At 40.9% G+C, this 20674-nt stretch overlaps 1 protein-coding gene across 1 annotated transcript in view; it reads right to left on the bottom strand.

Moving 5' to 3' along the window:
• LOC124593759 (zinc finger protein 345-like) overlaps window positions 1–20674 on the bottom strand; it is a 192070-nt gene that overhangs the window by 24655 nt on the left and 146741 nt on the right. Inside the window, exon 7 of the mRNA XM_047132110.1 lies at window positions 7376–7600. Within this exon, the coding sequence (XP_046988066.1) occupies window positions 7376–7600 (225 nt within the window). The remainder of the gene's footprint in view (window positions 1–7375; window positions 7601–20674) is intronic.

The raw sequence follows: 20674 nt of genomic DNA, 5'->3' as shown, positions 1-20674 counted from the left end.
ACACACACACACACACACACAATTTAAAAAAAAATGTGCAGCTTACATCCATTTGAATGTTTATTAGAGTATTTTTTTAAAAATATGAAGTAAATCACTTACGAACTTCTTGAAATTTTTGGTAACAATATTAAATTATATAACGGTATGTATTTATACTAAATATTATCACTTCTTTTAAGCAGAATGTTATTAAATACCTGCTGTTCACGGCCACAGACAGTTGTGTCTCAGGCTGGTTAAATGGAAAAGAAAGAAAAGAGAAAGCATGTATGGGAATTGGATATATGTCCTGATCTCTCCCCCCCCCCCCCCCCCCCCCCCCGTACATCTCCTACTCCTTCTCCCTCTCAATCTGTCCATCACATCCTTCCCCCCCCCCCCCCCCCCCCCACCCTCCATCTCTTCCTGCTCCCTCTCTCTGTCCATCACCTACTTTCTCCCTATGCCCAGCTTCTCCTTCCCTCTTGACACCAATTCAAATGCGTGTCCAGCCATCCGCGATTTCCCTAAAATGCTCCAGGCGATTACCAGTTATTTTGAAAGGCCACGGCAGAGTTCCTTCACCATCCTTGACACAATCCGAGTTTGTGCTTCATCTGCTTCGTCTCTAATGACCTAAGTGTCGAAGGGACATTAAAAACAATCTTCCTTCCCTCTCTCCATTTCCTCCTGCCCCTCTCTCTGTCCATCTCCCCCTTTCTGCTTTCTATGTCCACATCTTCCCACTCCTCAGTCCATCCCCTCTTACCCCCACTCTCTGACCTTGAGCCTTGTCTACTGCTATTGCAAGTAAAGATTCTGTGGTAGTATTTCAATCATAATCCAATAAGCCATAAATAAAACTTTCCTGTTTGCTAACAATGTTTCACTATTATATACGAGGTGTGCGAAAAAAGTAAAGGGACTTATTTTTATCTACTAAAGGTTTTACTTTTTTTTTCTATCCCCTTAAAAGCAGTTCCCTTCAGCAGCTATACATCAGAAGAGTCGTCGTCCCCAGTCTTGATAGCAGCGCTGAAAGACTTCAACCTCCTGAGTCTGTCAAGGACGTCTTTGTAAATCAATTGGCTGATGGTTTGTCCTGGAGTAACAAATTCTTTGTGCACAATACCCCTACTGCCAAAAAAGTAAATCAGCATTGTTTTGATTTACTCATTCGTGCTTTTTTCGGTCAAGAAGATGTCTCAGTGTGCCTCTTCCCACTTTGCGTTTTCCTCAGGACCAGATTAAAAAATCCAGGATTAATCACTTGTGATCACACGACAACCATTCGTGGTAATTGACAATCCTCAACAAAGACGAATGCACATGTTTCTTCGATTGGTACCGTTTTGGCACAAACCTTTCGCTTTTGCAAAACTTTTGTCAAAATTTGATGAATTGTGAAAGGTCTGATCTCACAAGAGCATGCACACATTCAATGTTTTTATTGGTTTAAGCCGTTGAAGGTCTTCCTGAGCGAGGTTCATGTTCATCTTCAATGTGTTCTTGGCCTTCCCAAAGAATGTTTCCCATAGGCCTCTTTCAACTTTTCAAAGGCCACACTCACGGATTCCTCATGTTTAGCACTAAACTTCACAGCATAATGTTGCTCTAAAGTCTGCTGTTCCTTTTTTGCACTACACAACAAACCATCTTCGTAACACACAGTAAAAACACAACTTCAGTGATGGAGCTATCAAAAATTTAGTGATGGCTGTACAGAGCTGAAACTCAGACTGAGCGCCTGGAAGGGATGAACACACAAGTCTACACAGCATCACAAGACACTCACAGTTTTACCAGTCTCATTACTTGTATGACATATATGTAACATATACAGCCTATGTCCTCCCGAATGTTCATTACAGTATTGTGTAAAAATCTGAAGTGAATCAGTCATGAGCTTTTGGAGGCTTTTGGTAATAATGTTTCCCCTTTATGTATTTTTTAATATATTTTGTATATTAAAATTGGTAAATGGAAACATGTGGGTAATTGAATGCAATGTTGTGTCAAAATTTTGAAGTAACCAGTGAAGACTGATTGGAGACTTAAGGTTTTCAACATTTTTATTTATACAGTTGTAAATGTTCTTTTGATCAAAATCTCAAACCTTTGAAGGTTTGTCACCGATTCCTTTGAAATTTTAACACAACATTGTATTTGAATATGTCCGTGATTTTATACATCTACCAGAGCACCATATGGTATATAAATTATATATATTACATGTTTATTTATTATATATATAATTTATATACCATATGGCACTCTAGTAGGTACATAAAAATGGGCATATTTGAAAGCAACGTGTGTCAAAATTTCAAAGGAATCAGTGAAGAACTTTCAGAGGTCTAAGAGTTTGAACAAACGAACATAAGATTTTTATTAACAACGTATCCCCTTTATTAAACACACACACACACACACACACACACACACACACACACACACACCAGCACTTCAGTAGGTATATTAAAACCCACACATATTCAAATGCAACATTGTGTCAAATTTTTAAAGCAATTAGTGGAGAACTTTCGGAGATTTTCAACTTCTTATATGCGAACATTTACATTTTTATTTGCATAAGATTCATCAGTTCTACCATAAACATACACTCTCTTAGCTTTCCTGATGAAGCTTTTACCTTTGGTGGCAAACGTCACTGTAATAGCACAATGGTTCCTAATCCTTGTTTATTTGATGACATAAATCGAAAACTAGACTCTGCACACATCTTCCAAGGTGTAGTGGCAGGTACTTTGGGTACCTGTATCACTATCCCCTCTTCCTTCCTGTTTGATTTACAAATGATGCAGCAAAAGAATGGCTGTTGGGTCACTGTACAAGTTTAAATTTCTCTATTTTATTATCACAGTCATTTTGCAATATATTTGAGGGAAGAAGTAACATGTCGCCCAACTCTTCTTAAAATGAGCATTTCCAGTTTTCAACACAAAATTTCCAGAAGCAACTGCCATTAGATTTGAATGAGCATTTCTGTGACATTCTTAACTTGGTAACTGAACCCTTGACGAAACATGTTTCAATGTTCTCTATTAATCCTAACTGGTAGTGGGGAAAAACTGGATCTTTTTCTAGCGATGAGGTCTACGTATTTCTGTCACAGTCTCTATCACGATTTTTTATTTGTTTCTCTCCTGGTTTGAAATGGCATCCACTGTGTTCAAAACTTTGTCAATATGCATATTTACGCAACACTATACTTCGGATATAGTAAATGTGTTCTATTCATTCTTACTACTTTTAGCTACACACTGAGTATATTCACTTGAATTAACTTTACCTACTCTTCATAATTTCATTTACAACTAACACAATCATGAACATATATACGAAAACAAAAATTGAGTTAGAGAAAAGTAATCATCACAATCTGTACAATACATACAAAATTCAGTTACCTCCTATCATGTGAAGCAAATGTGCAAATCTCCCTTACAAAGTATTTATACAGTCTCAAAATATGTCTTCATCCAATGATGGAGTTTCTTGTGTTTTAAGGAGATCAACCATCCAAAAATTTACATTTCAATTATTTGCCAGCAGTCTGGCACAGTACACAAAGTTAATTAGTGTGACATCAGACATCCATATCTACATGTACAACCAACTCTGCAAACCACTGTTCTATGCTTTTTTCCTCGTTTCATTCAAGTGTGTAGTACAGGAAGTATGACTGTTTAAATGCCACTGTGCATGCTGTAATTAATCTATCTTTGTCTTCAGGATCACTATGGGAACAATATGTAGGGCTGGTTGTATAAGAGGCGATCAAGAAGTTTCCGTCTGAGGGTGTTGCTGCAGCATGTATGCAATGTAGCGTGACTCTGAAACAGGTATATAATCACTGACATGTAGGCTGGGATTATTGTGGCACTTGTGTCTTTCCCGTGCATGGGGTAAATACAGAAATTTAAACTATGGCAACATTATTATAAAATGAATCCAAACAGGACTCAGTGCTGTTATTTGTTTCTTGGCTGCTGAAGGAAAAACCTTGGAAGATACCCATCGGAAAATGAAGAATATGGATGGGGCATCAGTGCTAAACTTCTGAAAAAATTGCGACAAGGAATGCTGCTATTTCATGATAACGGACATCCCCATATCACAAATTTTATAATGCAGAAGTTTTGCCAACTCAAATGGGAGACACTTGGACACCTGCCCTATAGTCCTGACCTCTCCCGTGTGATTACCACACTGTCTGTCTCTCTAAAAAAGCCTTGATGGATTGAGGGTTACTGCTGGATGAGGAAGGGTAGCAGGCAGTTATAGGCTTCTTCATGCAGCAGGACATAGTATTTTACTGAACAGGCATCTTCAACTTCGCATGTCAGTGGTGTGTTTGCCTCAATGCTCATGGTGAGTTTGCTGATTGGTATACCAATTCTGGACTGTACAGCCCCTGAACGGAAACATTTTTATCACCCCTTATAGTATATTCCTGACACTCATTTAAAGCTCATTCTTGAAACTTTGTAAATAAGTTTTGTCGATGTAGTTTATCTGCCGTTGGGAGTCTGAAAGTTCAGGTCTTTCAACATCTCCAGGACACTCTCCCTTGGGTCATGTGACCAACTGTGCTGCCCTTCTCTGCACATGTTCAATCTTCCCCATTTGGTATGGGTCCCACACACGTGGGCAATATTTAGAATGGGTTGACAAGTTATTTACAAGCAATCTCCTTTGTAAACTGATTGCAATTTCCTAGTATTCTACCAATTAACTGAAATTTGCTACTTGCTTTACCCACTAGTGAGCTGAGGTGATTGTCCCATTTCATGTCCCTACAGAGTGTTACATACATGTATTTGTATGAATTGACTGATTCCAACTGTGACTCGGGGACATTACAGTCATAGGATGCAACTTTTTTTCTTTTTGTGAAGAACACACCTTTACATGTGTGAACATTTTAATTAAGTTGCCAATCTTTGCACCACTTTGAAATTTTATCAAGATCTGACAGAATATTTGTGCAGTTTCTTTCAGATTTTATTTTATCATAGATAATGGAATCACCCGTGAAAAGCCTAGATTTAGTGTTTATACGATCCTCAAGGGAATCAACATACAATATGAATGGCAAGTGACCCAACACACTTCCCTGGGGCACACTCAAAATTACTTCTACATCCGTCAGTGACTCTGCATACAAGACAACTTGCTGCGTGGTCACCACCAAAAAATCCTCAATCCAGTCACAAATTTTGCTTGACAGCCTATATGATCATAATTTTCATAATACATATAGATGCTTTTCAGAAATCAAGAAATACTGCATCAAGAAATACTACCTGACTGCATTAATCTAAGGCTTTCAGTCAGTATGTCATGCGAGACAAGTGCATGTTGGGTTTCACATGACTGAAGCTTTTGAAATCAATGCTGGCTGACATGGAGAAAGTCATTCTGTTCAAGATACTTTATTATGTTTGAGCTTGAAATATGTTCAAAGATCCTATAACAGCCCCCTCCCCCCAGCCCCTTCTCAAGGGATCTACGATAGGTTATAGTTAACAGAGGTGTAATTCAGCAGCAAACTGGGCATAAAATCTGATAGGCAGTTCATCAGTCCCATAATATAAATAAAGAAATATGATAATGTTAGTTTGATGAGTTAGGCATGGTGAAAAGAAGTTAATTTATTTTCCCTTGAATATGTAATTTTCCTAAAAGACAAAAGCAATCTGAATTTTGTCAAGAAGTACTTGCATATTACTTTTCTCATCAGTACAATATATTCTCATAACGTAAGTCTAATTAAGGACCCGATTCTTAAGGTAATGACTGGTTAGTGAGCAGAATTTATATTATTTACGAAGTACTCATTTAAGATACAACATCGCTATACATACACTCCTAGAAATGGAAAAAAGAACACATTGACACCGGTGTGTCAGACCCACCATACTTGCTCCGGACACTGCGAGAGGGCTGTACAAGCAATGATCACACGCACGGCACACCGGACACACCAGGAACCGCGGTGTTGGCCGTCGAATGGCGCTAGCTGCGCAGCATTTGTGCACCGCCGCCGTCAGTGTCAGCCAGTTTGCCGTGGCATACGGAGCTCCATCGCAGTCTTTAACACTGGTAGCATGCTGCGACAGCGTGGACGTGAACCGTATGTGCAGTTGACGGACTTTGAGCGAGGGCGTATAGTGGGCATGCGGGAGGCCGGGTGGACGTACCGCCGAATTGCTCAACACGTGGGGCGTGAGGTCTCCACAGTACCTCGATGTTGTCGCCAGTGGTCGGCGGAAGGTGTACGTGCCCGTCGACCTGGGACCGGACCGCAGCGACGCACGGATGCACGCCAAGACCGTAGGATCCTACGCAGTGCCGTAGGGGACCGCACCGCCACTTCCCAGCAAATTAGGGACACTGTTGCTCCTGGGGTATCGGCGAGGACCATTCGCAACCGTCTCCATGAAGCTGGGCTACGGTCCCACACACCATTAGGCCGTCTTCCGCTCACGCCCCAACATCGTGCAGCCTGCCTCCAGTGGTGTCGCGACAGGCGTGAATGGAGGGACGAATGGAGAAGTGTCGTCTTCAGCGATGAGAGTCGCTTCTGCCTTGGTGCCAATGATGGTCGTATGCGTGTTTGGCGCCGTGCAGGTGAGCGCCACAATCAGGACTGCATACGACCGAGGCACACAGGGCCAACACCCGGCATCATGGTGTGGGGAGCGATCTCCTACACTGGCCGTACACCACTGGTGATCGTCGAGGGGACACTGAATAGTGCACGGTACATCCAAACCGTCATCGAACCCATCATTCTACCATTCCTAGACCGGCAAGGGAACTTGCTGTTCCAACAGGACAATGCACGTCCGCATGTATCCCGTGCCAGCCAACGTGCTCTAGAAGGTGTAAGTCAACTACCCTGGCCAGCAAGATCTCCGGATCTGTCCCCCATTGAGCATGTTTGGGACTGGATGAAGCGTCGTCTCACGCGGTCTGCACGTCCAGCACGAACGCTGGTCCAACTGAGGCGCCAGGTGGAAATGGCATGGCAAACCGTTTCACAGGACTACATCCAGCATCTCTACGATCGTCTCCATGGGAGAATAGCAGCCTGCATTGCTGCGAAAGGTGGATATACACTGTACTAGGGCCGACATTGTGCATGCTCTGTTGCCTGTGTCTATGTGCCTGTGGTTCTGTCAGTGTGATCATGTGATGTATCTGACCCCAGGAATGTGTCAATAAAGTTTCCCCTTCCTGGGACAATGAATTCACGGTGTTCTTATTTCAATTTCCAGGAGTGTATTTCACTCTTGAGATTTTGTGATAATACAAAAGTGACACTAGCACTAATGAAATCATGTGACATAAACACTGCCTTCACCTGTGCGGCCTTGAGTACAGTTCTATCGCAGATGTCACAACGATGGCCCTTCCGAAGAGTAGGATTGTGTAGGCGGAGATGGCGGTCCAAGGCACCTGGGCGAGAGAATACCTTCTGGCACACAGCACATGTCACACAGGGAGCACCATCTCCCACTGAACGGCAAGAAAGGTAATGGGCAAGGAATGAGGCTGCTGGCCAGCTGTCATGGCACACATCACATACCTATAAACAGCAAAACAAATCATGTAATTATGTTCTTATATACATTTGTTGTGTGTGTGTGTGTGTGTGTGTGTGTGTGTGTGTGTGTGTGTGCGCGTGTGTGTGCGTGCGCACATGTGTGTGCTGTCCTTTTTTGTATTGTTCCTTCAGTGTACCAAGCACTGGGTCACTGTACATGTAGTCATTTATAAGCTGTTTTCCTTCTGCTATTGTCTTCGGTAAGTGGAAGTTTTCTTCTGAGATAACCTTTTGATATAACATGTGGAAGGATTTTAGTATTTTTAAATCTTTGTCAACTTTAGTTGGATTGTGGTTGCAGGCTACTAAGTGATCGGCAAATGTACCGCACGAACTATAGACACACACAAGGGTCATTCGGAAAGTGAAGAAGATTTTGTTTCGACATGTGGTCGCATCCCCCCACAATCACCACCCATTGACCACTGACCTTGATACTCATCCGCTTCAGTTTGGCAACAGCTACGATCCAATACGGTTGCTTACTTCATAGCTGTGTGACTTTAAAATGTGTGACCAAATTGATGATCCTACAACGTGTGAGACACACAGTGTTATCCGCATTTTAAATGCGCAAAATGTCCAACCCATTGAAATTTATAGACAGGGAACTGAGGTTTACAGTAATGTGATGAACGAAGTGCCAGTTTGGAATCAGAGTATCATGTTCAATGGCAGCCAGAAGAATGTTCACCATGATGATTGCTCCAGTCGGCCCTCAGTGGTGACTGATGGCCTCAAAGCAAGGACTGAAACAAAAATCCAAGGAGATAGGCATTTCATAAATGCAGCAGTCTACTGTCAGACACTTCAATGACTTCACCGCACCATTAAAAACAAACAGTGCAGAATGCCAACCAATGGAGTCATCCTCCTTCATGATAATGCACGTCTGCATGCACTGGAAATGACACAAAACTTGCTTCAGCAGTTTTAGTGGGAAATGTTTCAACATCTGCCATATGGTCTGAACTTGGCCCCAAATGATTATCACTTATCCCCAAATTGAAAGATTTCTTTGAGTGAACAATGCTACAGAAGTGATGAATTACAGAAGCTGTTAATCACTGGTTCAACAACTTGGAGGCAACTGTGTATTTAGAAAGCATAGAAAAACTGGTAAAATGGTACAACAAGTGCCAAAATTTGATCAGTGACTATGCATGTAAAACACAGTTTCATTTAATCATATCAAATAAAAACTGCTGTAGAAAAAAGCGTTCTTTACTTTCTGAATGACTTGAAAAGACTCTGTCCACATATTTTATGGTTACATTTCTCTATCATGTGAGTGTTATAACTTTTTCTTATTATTATCGAGTTGAGCCTCTATGGACTGCGTGGTAACAACCAATTCCATTTTAGTGTCTAGGCCTTGTTCTTATTCCCACTTTGACTTCCTGCCAGTATCTTCTGAGCCCACCAAGAAATGCTTGTTTATGCTCTTTGGATAATGGTCCTCTCCGTTTTTGGACATTGATGCCATTTTAAATAAACCTTGGTAGTTGGTCACCAATCTTCTAAATATGTTCCTGTCAGGAATTTCTCTCTCTGAGACACCAGTCTGCCTAAGATTTTTTCACATTCTTCGAACCATCTTGGCCTTGTTTTCTTAGATTGGATGAAACTCCAAATTCTTTTTGTTAGTCGGTCACCGTCCTTACTCCTGAAATGACTGTAAAATAACAATCGTCTCTTCTTAATGGATGTTATGATAGGTTCTTTCTTGCTTTACAAGTCATCATTTGCTCTCATTCGCCATTGTCCATCAACCCATCTATTACCTAGGATTTTCCTTAATATCCTATGCTCTCGCTTTTCCAGCTGCTCAGCTTGACCTTGTCTACTCATGGTCAAAGGTTCAGATGCATATAGGCTCTCAGTGTTTGCAACTGTATTATAATGTCAGAACTTGGCCACTATACTCATAGACTTGTTGTTATAGGTATTCTTTGTCAGTTGGTATGCTTGGTCTAACTTCCTCATCCTGACATTAACTGCTGCTTCTTCTAATCCACTCTCCTGGATGACTTCATCAAGATACCTGAAATTCTTAACTCATCCAATTTTTCCCAGATTGGTGATCATCCATTCAGGTCCATCACAGAGGTTTGTCATATATTTTGTTTTTTGAATAGAGATCTGGAATCCAACATTTTCCGCAATTTCTGACAGCCTATTGATCTTGTTGACTGCTGACTCTATGTTGTTAGCAAAAATGGCCTGGTCATCTGCAAAGGCCAAGCAGTCAATGTACACCCCTTTGTTCTTTGGACCAAGTCTGAACCACTCTTCATTTGTTTCTTCTTGGGCGAACAACTTTATCCACTCTTGAATGACCTTTTCCAAGACGCAGTTGAAAAGGGGTGGGGATAGTCCATCTCCTTATCATACGCCTGTTCTGATTGTAAAGGGTTCTGTTACCTCACCCATAAATTTTGTTCCTGTTACTGTGTTAGTGAGAGTTTGTTTGATCAGCTTTCTTGATGTATCATCTACCCCAAACTCTTCCAAAATATTCATTAATGCCTGTCGCTCGATGGAGTCATACGCCTTCTGAAAATCAACAAACACGACCACATAGTTATTTCCTCCAGTTTTTGTACCTGATGATGTGCTTCAGGTTATAGATCTGTTCTGGGCAAGAACGGCTCTTTCAGAAACCAGCTTGATATTCCCCAATCAGTTGGTCAAGATGACCTTCAATTCTGTTCTGTATCACTTTGAAGAGAATCTTATATGGAACAGATACTAATGAGATGCCCCTATAATCATTGACAGTCTTTTTATCGACTTTTCTGTGCAGAGGATGGATTAAAGCTGACTGCCATTCATCTACATCTACATCTACATTGATACTCCGCAAGCCACCCAACGGTGTGTGGCGGAGATTCAATTGGTATCATCCCAGTTCTCCAGATCTCCTCAAAAAGTTGACTAGTACATCTAGAGTTTCATTATTTGCCAGCTTCAGTAGTTCTGCCACAGTTGAATCCTCTCCAGTGCCTTATCATTTTTAAGGTAGTTGTTGATCTCTCTCATCTCCTCTTTACTAGGTGGAGATGAGTTGGGTAGTTTGTGGATCGGGGCACATACAGGGAACCTTTCTTTCAGTTCATCACAATTAAGTAGGTTTTCAAAATAATGAGACATGATCATGCAGTTTTCTTTGTTGGTCAGGCTGAGCTTTCCATTTTCATCTCTAAAACAAAGTCTAGGGGCTTGGTATCATTTCAAATTCAATTTTAATGTCTGATAGAAGTCTACGCCATTGTTTTTCCGGAAATCCTGATCAATCTGTTCAAACTGCTGTTTCTCATACAATCACTTAACCCTTCATAGAGCTCTGGTTCCATATTTTTAAACCCCACGGAATACATCAAAATCTTCAGGTCTCCTGGTCGAGTTCCACTTTTTCCACCCATTTGTTCTTTGGGCCACCACCTCATCACAAACCTCATTCCGCCATCTATGCTTTCTCTTTTTAGCTGTTAGGATTGCAGGATTAGCTGCTTGTTGGATCTCGGAGGCAATGTCCATCCATTTATGGGATTCAAATGTCATTTGCTGGTGGTATTGTTCCAATATGTTTTGATTGATTTTGAGCTTCGCAATGTCATATTTACGAATTTTATTTCCGGTTTACACGGCCTTATTGAGAGAGATGAAATTCACTTTGATCTTAAGGAGGTTTATTTCCAGCTTTCATGGCCTTCCTGAGAGGGATGAAATTAATTTTGATCTTGGAGAGGTAGTGTTGTAACTATTTTCTAGTGCTATTTATTTTATTGTGTATTGTTCCAGTGCGTACTTCTGTTTGTTTATAGGTGTTGTGTTTAATCTGTGGATCATTAATCTGAAGCTTGCTGGTTAGTCAACAAGTTTTTCGTTTGCATGTGGATAGCAGTGCCTGTGCATTTTCTGTACACTGTGAAATCCTGTGCATTGTTTATCTTTCATATGATGAGGTCTACAAAATTTAATTTATTTTCTGTTTCTCTACTTTGGGAGTAACACATTTATTTTCTCACATAGTTGTTCTGTGCATTTGTGTGTATGGTTCGTCAATCAAGCATATTATGTCATTGGCATAACCAAAACACTACAAAGTTATATATTGGTACTCGATAAAATAAAAGTAAGCAAACAAAGATCAAATGAAGTGGCAGATCGAGCAGAAAACAGGTGAACATCAACATGGACCAAGCACACATCAGGAACACAAACAAATGTGTTCTGTGAAGTTAGTCATTTTAATTTGAAAGTGTTGTTCAATAGCAACATACAATGTGTTTCGTGCTTATTGATATGAGAGATGGCCCTGCAGATGAATTCAAGAACTATGAAAAAACTGTGAGCAGTCACAATATATTGTTATGAAATATTTTTGTGCAGCAAAATTACGTTAAAATATAAAGTGATTAGCAAGCTCGCCAATAAACTTCAGAAAAATTCAATTTATTACAGATGCAAGCTATATGATAGTGCAAAGAAATTCAACACAACCTATCACACTATAGAATAATGTCAAGATCACAATAGATACAAAATATTTTAGGCCTAATTTTCATTGCAATAATTATTACATTAAATAAGTAATATTTTTCTAGACCTGAACAAAACATGACCCACAGATGATGGTACATATGTGCCGAAACATGTTTGGACAATAGAAATATTAGTTGTTTGCATAACAGGTGGCATCAGATTCTCATAAATAAGTAATTATGTTTACAATGTAAGTGTTTTGTTTCACCAACATAAAATTACATTTCAACAGCTAATTGTATTATTAATAGTGCATATGTTCGAGCAGCTGTTTGAAATTGTAAACAGGATGCATAGTGTGAAAATGACATTTGAGCAGTGTCTCCAACTACTTCAACTGTTTCTAGCAGTAAGCCATATGGGCAGCAGCTCAAATCTAATCAAACTTGATTAGCAACCACCAGAAATAGTCTCACATTTCCCTCAAGCTGCTCCAAAATGCCACTCTCATGCATGCAAGTAGCTACTGTTTCAGCTGAGTTTTCCACTTATATATCGCAGCTCATTCAATTCATATTTTGTATAACTTTCTTCAGTGAAAGTAATTCTAAGATTTTTACATTAGTCTTCAGATTTTCTTTCCTGTAAAATTACGGAGTTCTTCCTTAGTGTTTATTTTATGCAACAGCCTAAAAAAGAATGACTATGAATGAGGTTCAAAAGTGTTACAAGAAGGGGAAAATCAAACAATGGAAAATCCAGAATGGAATGTAACAATACCAGAGAAGGAAATTTGCTACTCACCATATAGCGGAGATGCTGAGTTGTGATAGGCACAACAAAAAGATTCACACAATTAAAGCTTTCGGCCATTAAGGCCTTTGTCAGCAGTAGACACACATGTCGTTTCAGGCAATTTTCCTTCTCTGGTATTGTTACAAGAAGGGGAAGTTTATAGAAAAGTTACTTTAGCTACAAGGGAAAAACAATCACAGTAAGTACGCATTTTCATATATTTAAAATACGTAATACAGCACAACTAATCATAATATATTGCGCTCAAAAAGTTAGTCATGCACACATGAATTGTTAACCCTTTATAGATGGCACAACGATCAACTCACATGCTCAACCATGCACATACTGCCTCTATGTGCACATAAGGAAGTAGCAATCAGTGAGATATGTTTCAAGCAGACACTGCACATAACATGAATATAAAAGAACCTACAGAGTGGCAATTGTGTTTGACGACATCCTTGGCCACTGAAGACCAAATGAAGCATTTTGACCTGAATATGTGGAATATCAAGGTTCAACTGAAGATGGGTCTGTGATATTTTGAGGGGAGATGACCACTAACATGAATCAGCTGTATAATCAAACATTCTGAATGCTCAGACGTTGCCTTTCAGTCAACATCTGCATGATGAGTATGCTATTGATACCCATAGTTCTCAAAACAACAACAGCAGGGTTTATTGAGCTGAAATAATATGTGATCAGTTTTCCGAATACTCCTTCAACCCAGCTCATGTTGACTGGCTGCTAAATAACTTCACTTGAAGTCTGTGGGACATGTTGAAACAGCGAGTAAAATGCTGACATCAGTATCCCTGCAATTTGGTGGAACCGCACGATTAAATTCTCAGCGAGTGACTTAACCCTGATGTGATGTACCTGCTCAATCTTGTAGACTCACCTCCTAAGCGATTCCACATGTCTGTAAAGTCCAGGGACAGAATTACATAATGATTAAAATGTTCTCCCTAGGGGTGACTAATTTTTTGTCCAGTAAGCTTACATAGACAATGGGTATTATGAGATTTTACTGCCAATAAGCACTATAACAAATCAAAGTCATATTTTCTTCCCTTAGTAAATATCTAAAACAACATGATTTTATTTCTTACACTCAATTAACTGTAAACAAGTATGTATTTGTTTCAGTTCCTAATATAGTGTCCATACAGTGTTACAGCAAGTAATTTACCTGCTTTTCATTGTTCCGCTTGTGTTGTTACAGAAAGGGAGAATGTTAAATTGAGCATTTTTTGCACACATTCTGTAATGAGAATTCTCCACAGATTAAGTGTAGTGCAATGCACTTATGCATCTCTGAAATGGCTCACTACTGCATCTTATAGTGAGAGACTAACAATTCATTGTTTTAAGTTTAGGCTGAAACTGCACATTGTTACAGGTTTCTATTAAGATGGGTGACAATGCTAACAGCTACATTGTGTAAATAGTGCAGCGATAGCACCTATGAAGTATTAGTCTTAATTAATGTCCAAATTTAAATTTTATCGGCTATAGCTTTTCACTTATGAAAACCACTTCTTTGTAATCACTAGTATTAAATGCAGGTATGGAATTAACTTTTGAACTGGAATATGAAAGATGGATACTGTTGTTAATCAAATCCCAAACATTGATATTAATTGTTCCAAAAAGAGTTTGTAAAATTTTCTCTCAGTTCAGTTCATTGACATGTAGGGGATGAAAAACTTGAGCCGTTTATACTTCCAGTCTCACTGAACTGGTTGAAACAAAACTCACATAAAATGTAATTCATCACTCCTGGTTACCCACACTTTGCTTACAAGGCACAAATGGTGTAATTCAAAATAGCAGCTTTACCAGGTCAGATTTTGCTGGCAAACCATAAACTATATTAAGTGATGCAGTGATATCTAATTGCAAATGCAGCAAACATATTAAGTTTCTATAATGACTATGACATCAAAAATGGTGAATCATGAAGTATAAAGTTTAGTTAAGTAAAACACAGCCTTGGAAGTAATTTAGTTTCATTTGATAAAAGATATAAGCCCACTATTTTCTTACATTTATAATCACAGACTGGACATGCTACACTGTTGCAACACTAAGTTGTTTCTCTTTTCAAATTCTTGTGTTATTTTTTCTGACATTTTGTTTTTTATCCTCACTACAGAAGAAATGAAGATGGAGAAACATACAATAAAAGTGATATTTCAGTGCCTGTGTTGTTCAGAAGTATGTTGCAATATTCCTTCGGACATGTATGCATGTCTGATGGAACAGGCACTGCGGCATCTACAGCTGTTATGAAATTCATGTAATGTATTTGCAGTTGTGGATATTGACAACCATCAGCTATGTAACTGAATGCTGATAATGAACATCTGAGATGGATCATGACTTGAATCCAGATATCCCACTTATTGTGAGTGGTCACCTTATCATTAGGTTATCCGAGCACACCTCATGGCCAGGCCCAGACTTCCACATGCCATCAACCATGTGTCTACAAAATGCACTTGTACACTCGTTATGTATATTCCCACATAGGGAAGAAATTTTGGTTGGAGTCCCAGTCTAGCACAAATTTTCAATGTTGTAATTCTATTATAAAGCTAATGGCTGTTCACATTCACAGCTATGAACACATATCATGTATATAATAAAAAGTGGGACAACTTCTTGTCTACACATTTGGTCTGAATACGTCATGTATTAACAGATCAAGATGGCATGTTAACTCCCCCAAAGTGCAAACTGTTGTAGAGGTGAAAGAACACTAAAAAGTGAACAAGCCAATCAAGAAATCTGGACCAAATGTTCCCTTACAAGTGTAAAACTATAAGCTACACAAAAGGTCATGCCAAGCTATAATCAACAAAGGAAAAGAAAATACTACACACATACAACAATGGACAGGAGATAAATTGTGACATCTAAAAAAATGCAAAATGGTTTGGTCTCAAAGATTTCAACAATTCTCTCCAAAAAAGAACATTGTGTATACAAAGACAGAAGCAATGATTACTGAAAAGTGGTGGATGAGATATCATACATAAATGGTAGTGCACGTGACAAAAATAAATGAGAATGAAGAAAGAGGGAGTCTAGAGTCAGGACAGGTAAAATAAATTTGTGAAAATAAAAAAGGAAGCAGATTTCTATCCACTGATTCTCTGCATCTCTAGAGCCACTATGGCAACTAGGCAGTTCTCTCTCTACGTTTTCAATGTAATTAAAAGAACAACAACAATTATAATAAAACAATGGCTCTGGAAAGCGATATCAACTGACCACTAGAAACACACTGTAATTAACACTGAAATGCACCTAATGGTTTAAAATTTGTTCACAAAAAAATGCAGTAGAATAAATAGAACAAATTTTCTCTGGCAGATCAAAACGATGAACACGACAAGTGAAAGATCATAATGCATGTGTTATATCTTACATCTTATGCCTCAGAGGATAATCTCTGTCTCTCAAAATATTTCTATAGTAGTTCCAACCTCCAATAAGTCTACTTGTCAACCACACAAAAGGACAAGTCTTACAATAAGAAAGAAGCGGCAAAAATGATCCAACAAAAATCTATCAACAGATCCAGCATTAAATATTCATTTATAGATGAGTGAATGCTGAAATCATTTTGAAAAGAGAAATAGCTTCAGCTATTAAAAATAAAATAATCAACCAATGGGAAACCCAGGATGGAATGTAACAATTTTAGAGAAGGAAAGTTGCCACTCACCACATAGTGGAGATATTGAGTCATGATAGGCACAACAAAAAGATTCACACAATTATAGCTTTGTCCGCAATACACACACACACACACACACACACACACACACACACACACACATATGCAAATGCAGCTCACTCACATGACTGTAGTTTCAGACAACCGAAACCACTCTGCGAGCAGCAGCATCAGTGCATGATGGGAGTGGCGATTACATGGGGATATGGAGGAGGCTGGTGCGGGGTGGGGGAGGGATCGTATAGTAGGGGTGGCAGACAGTGACGTGCTTCAGTTTAGACAAAGGGCAGGGGAGAGGGGGGGAGGGAAGTAGTGCAAAAGAGAGAGATAAAAAAAATAAAAAGACTGGGTGTGGTGGTAAAATTATGGCTGTGTAGTGCTGGAATGGAAACAGGGAGGGGACTGGATGGGTGAGGACAGTGACTAACGAAGATGTTATGGGTACGTAGGATATATTGCAGGGAAAGTTTCCACCTGCACAATTCAAAAAAGCTCATGTTGGTTCGAAGGATCCATATGGCACAGGCTGTGAAGCAGTCATTGAAATGAAGGATATCACGTTTGGCAGCGCGTTCAGCAACAGGGTGATCCACTTGTTTTTTGGCCACAGTTTGTTGGTAGCAATTCATGCAGACTGACAACATGTTAGTTGTCATGCCTACGTAGAATGCAGCACAGTGGTTGCAGCTTAGCTTGTAAAACACATGACTGGTTTCACAGGTAGCCCTGCTGTTGATATTAGTGACCTGAGTGGAGTAGGTGGTGGTAGGAGGATGTATGGGACAGGTCTTGCATCTAGGTCTATTACAGGAGTATCAGCCATAACGTAAGGGAAGGGCGGATGAGTATATTGTGTAGGTTTGGAGAACGGCGGAATACCACTGTAGGAGGAGTAGGAAGGATAGTGGCTACGACATTTCTCATTTCAGGCCATGGTGAGAGGCAATCGAAACCCTGGCGGAGAATGTCATTCAGTTGCTCCAGTCCAGTGAAGGCTTCAGTGAGACCCTCGGTATATTCTAAGAGGGACTGCTCATCACTGCAGATGCGACGACCACAGGTGGCTAAGCTGTACCGAAGGGACTTCTTGGTATGGAATGGGTGGCAACTGTCGACGTGGAGGTATTGCTGGTGATTAGTAGGTTTGATATGGACAAAGGTACTGATGTAGCCATCTCTGAGGTGGAGGCCAACAACATCTACAAAGGTGCCTTGTTGGGTTGAGTAGGACCAGGTGAAGCAAATGGGGGAGAAGTTGTTGAGGTTCTGGAGGAATGTGGATAGGGTATCCTTACCTTCCATCCTGATAGCAAAGATGTCATTAATGAATCTGAACCAGGTGAGGAGTTTAGGATTCAGGGTTTTTAGGAAGGATTCCTCTAGATGGCCCATGAATACGTTGGCATAGGATGGCGCCATGTGGGTGCCCATAGCCGTACTCTGGATTTGTTTGTATGTAAGGCCTTCAAAGGAGAAGTAATTGTGAGTGAGGATATGTTGGTCATGGCGACTAGGAAAGAGATTGTTGGTTTGGAATCCATAGGGCATTTGGAAACATAGTGCACAATACCAGTAAGGCCATGCGCATCAGGAAGAATGTTGTGTACTCTTGCCCTGCAGGAACTTGAGCAACATGCAAAACGCCCCCCCCCCCCCCTTTTTTTTAAAAACCAAACCTCCCCCATATCCCCGCATAGCTGACAAACCCTGCCTCACAGACCTACTACACTTACCCCACCCTCCAAAACTTCCTCCCACCACCACACAGAATCCAGAATCTAAACAGACCCACAACACAGTCATGAACCTTTCCTCCAGAAGTTTTAGTCCCACACAAATACCAGTCCTGCATCATGCAGGACTTGTTAAAGACCTTCTCTCCTTCTGGTCCCAACAGTGCAAACACTTTTTCGCCACCACCCCTACCAATCAGACTCAACCAAAGACCAATGTTGAACCCTGCCTGACTCCGTTCACTCATCCATCCAACCATGAACCACACCCACTGCCATCAAATCACCCCCTGTTAACTATCCAGAATTTCTTAATCTCGAACCTTGCCTCACCATCATTCCCCAAATCCCTCAACATGCAAACTAACCTTACATCCACAGGAAGAACTGCAGTCCACCATCTAAAAACTGATCCTGACCTTATAATCCTACCTGCGGACAAAGGCTCCACCACTGCTGTTTTGAACCGCAAGGACTACCTGGTGGAAGGACTCCACCAGCTATCAGATATATCCACCTACAAACCTTGCCACAGAGACCCCATTCCAGTAATCCAACAGGGTCTCCAGCCACTACTCAAATCCTTAGGCCCATTCCAGAACCTCTCCCTGGAGTCCATTTCTCTACACACCCCTACCACTCCCTGTCCTCACACTTTCTACATGCTTCCTGAGTCCATAAACCAAACCCCCCAGGACACCCCATTGTGGCCAGTTACTGTGCCCCCACTGAGAGAATCTCTGCTCTTATAGACCAACACCTTCAACCTATTACCCAGATCATACCCTCTTGTATAAAAGACACCAACCATTTCCTTCACCGACACTCCACAGTTCCTGTCCCTTTACCACACAGTGCTCTGCTCGTCACTATTGATGCCACCTCCTTGTACACTAACATTCCTAATGCCCATGGCCTTACTGCTATTGAACACTACCTTTCCAAATGCCCTATGGATTCCAAACCAACCACCTCTTTCCTAGTCGCCAAGACCAACATATCATCACCCACAATTACTTCTCCTTTGAAGGAATTACCTACAAAAAAATCCAGGGTACAGCTATGGGTACATGCATGGCACCATCCTATGCCAAACTATTCATGGGCCATCTAGAGGAATCCTTCCTAAAAAACCAGAATCCTAAACCCCTCTCCTGTTTCAGATTCACTGATGACATCTTTGCTACCTGGATCGAAGGTGAGGACACCCTATCCACATTCCTCCAGAACGTCAACAACTTCTCCCCCATTTGCTTCACCTGGCCCTTCTCAACCAAACAAGCCACCTTCCTAGAAGTTGACATCCACCTCAGAGATGGCTAAATCAATACCTCTATCCATATCAAACCTCCAAATCACCAGCAGTCCCTCCTCTTCAACAGCTGCCACCCATTCCATACTAAGAAGTCCCTTCTGTACAGCCCAGCCACCTGTGGTTGTCGCATCTGCAGTGATGAGCAGTCCCTCTCGGAATATACGGAGGGTCTTACTAAAGCCTTCACTGACTGTAATTATCCTCCCAACCTTGTACAAAAAACAAATCTGCTGTGCCTTATCTTTCCAGTCTCCCACCACCTCCCAAAGTCCCACAGTCCAGCTACAGAGGAGCATTCTCTTCGTAACTCAGTACCACCCAGGACTGGAGCAGTTGAATTACATTCTCCGCCAGGGTTTCAATCACCTCTCATCATAGCCTGAAATGAGAAATGTCCTGCCCACTATCCTTCCCACTCCTCCTACAGTGGTATTCCGTTGTCCTCTGAACCTACACAATATACTCAACCACCCATACACAACCCCTGCTACCCGTTCCTTACCTCATGTCCCATACCCCTGTAATAGACCTAGATGCAAGACCTGTCCCATACTTCCTCTCACCACCACCTACTCCAGTCCAGTCACTAACATCACCTATCCCATCAAAGGCAGGGCTACCTGTGAAACCAGTCATGTGATTTACAAGCTAAGCTGCAACCACTGTGCTGCATTCTATGTAGGCACGACAACCTGCAAGCTGTCTGCCCACATGAATGGCCACCAGCAAACAGTGGCCCAGAAACAAGTGGACCACCCTGTTGCTGAGCATGCTGCCAAACATCCTTCATTTCAATGATGCTTCACAGCCTTTTCTGAATTGTGCAGGTGGGAACTTTCCTTGCAATACATCCTACGTTCCCGTGACTCTTCTGGCCAACCTTCGTTAGTCACTGTCCTCACCCATCCAGCCCCCTCTGTGTTTCCATTCCAGCACTATACAGCCGACATTTCACCACCACACCCAGTCTT

The sequence above is a fragment of the Schistocerca americana genome, chromosome 2 (assembly GCF_021461395.2).
Source record: "Schistocerca americana isolate TAMUIC-IGC-003095 chromosome 2, iqSchAmer2.1, whole genome shotgun sequence".
Lineage (NCBI taxonomy): Eukaryota > Metazoa > Arthropoda > Insecta > Orthoptera > Acrididae > Schistocerca > Schistocerca americana.
The sequence above is the reverse complement of the archived record's forward strand: the minus strand, read 5'-3'. Positions and strand labels throughout refer to the sequence as shown.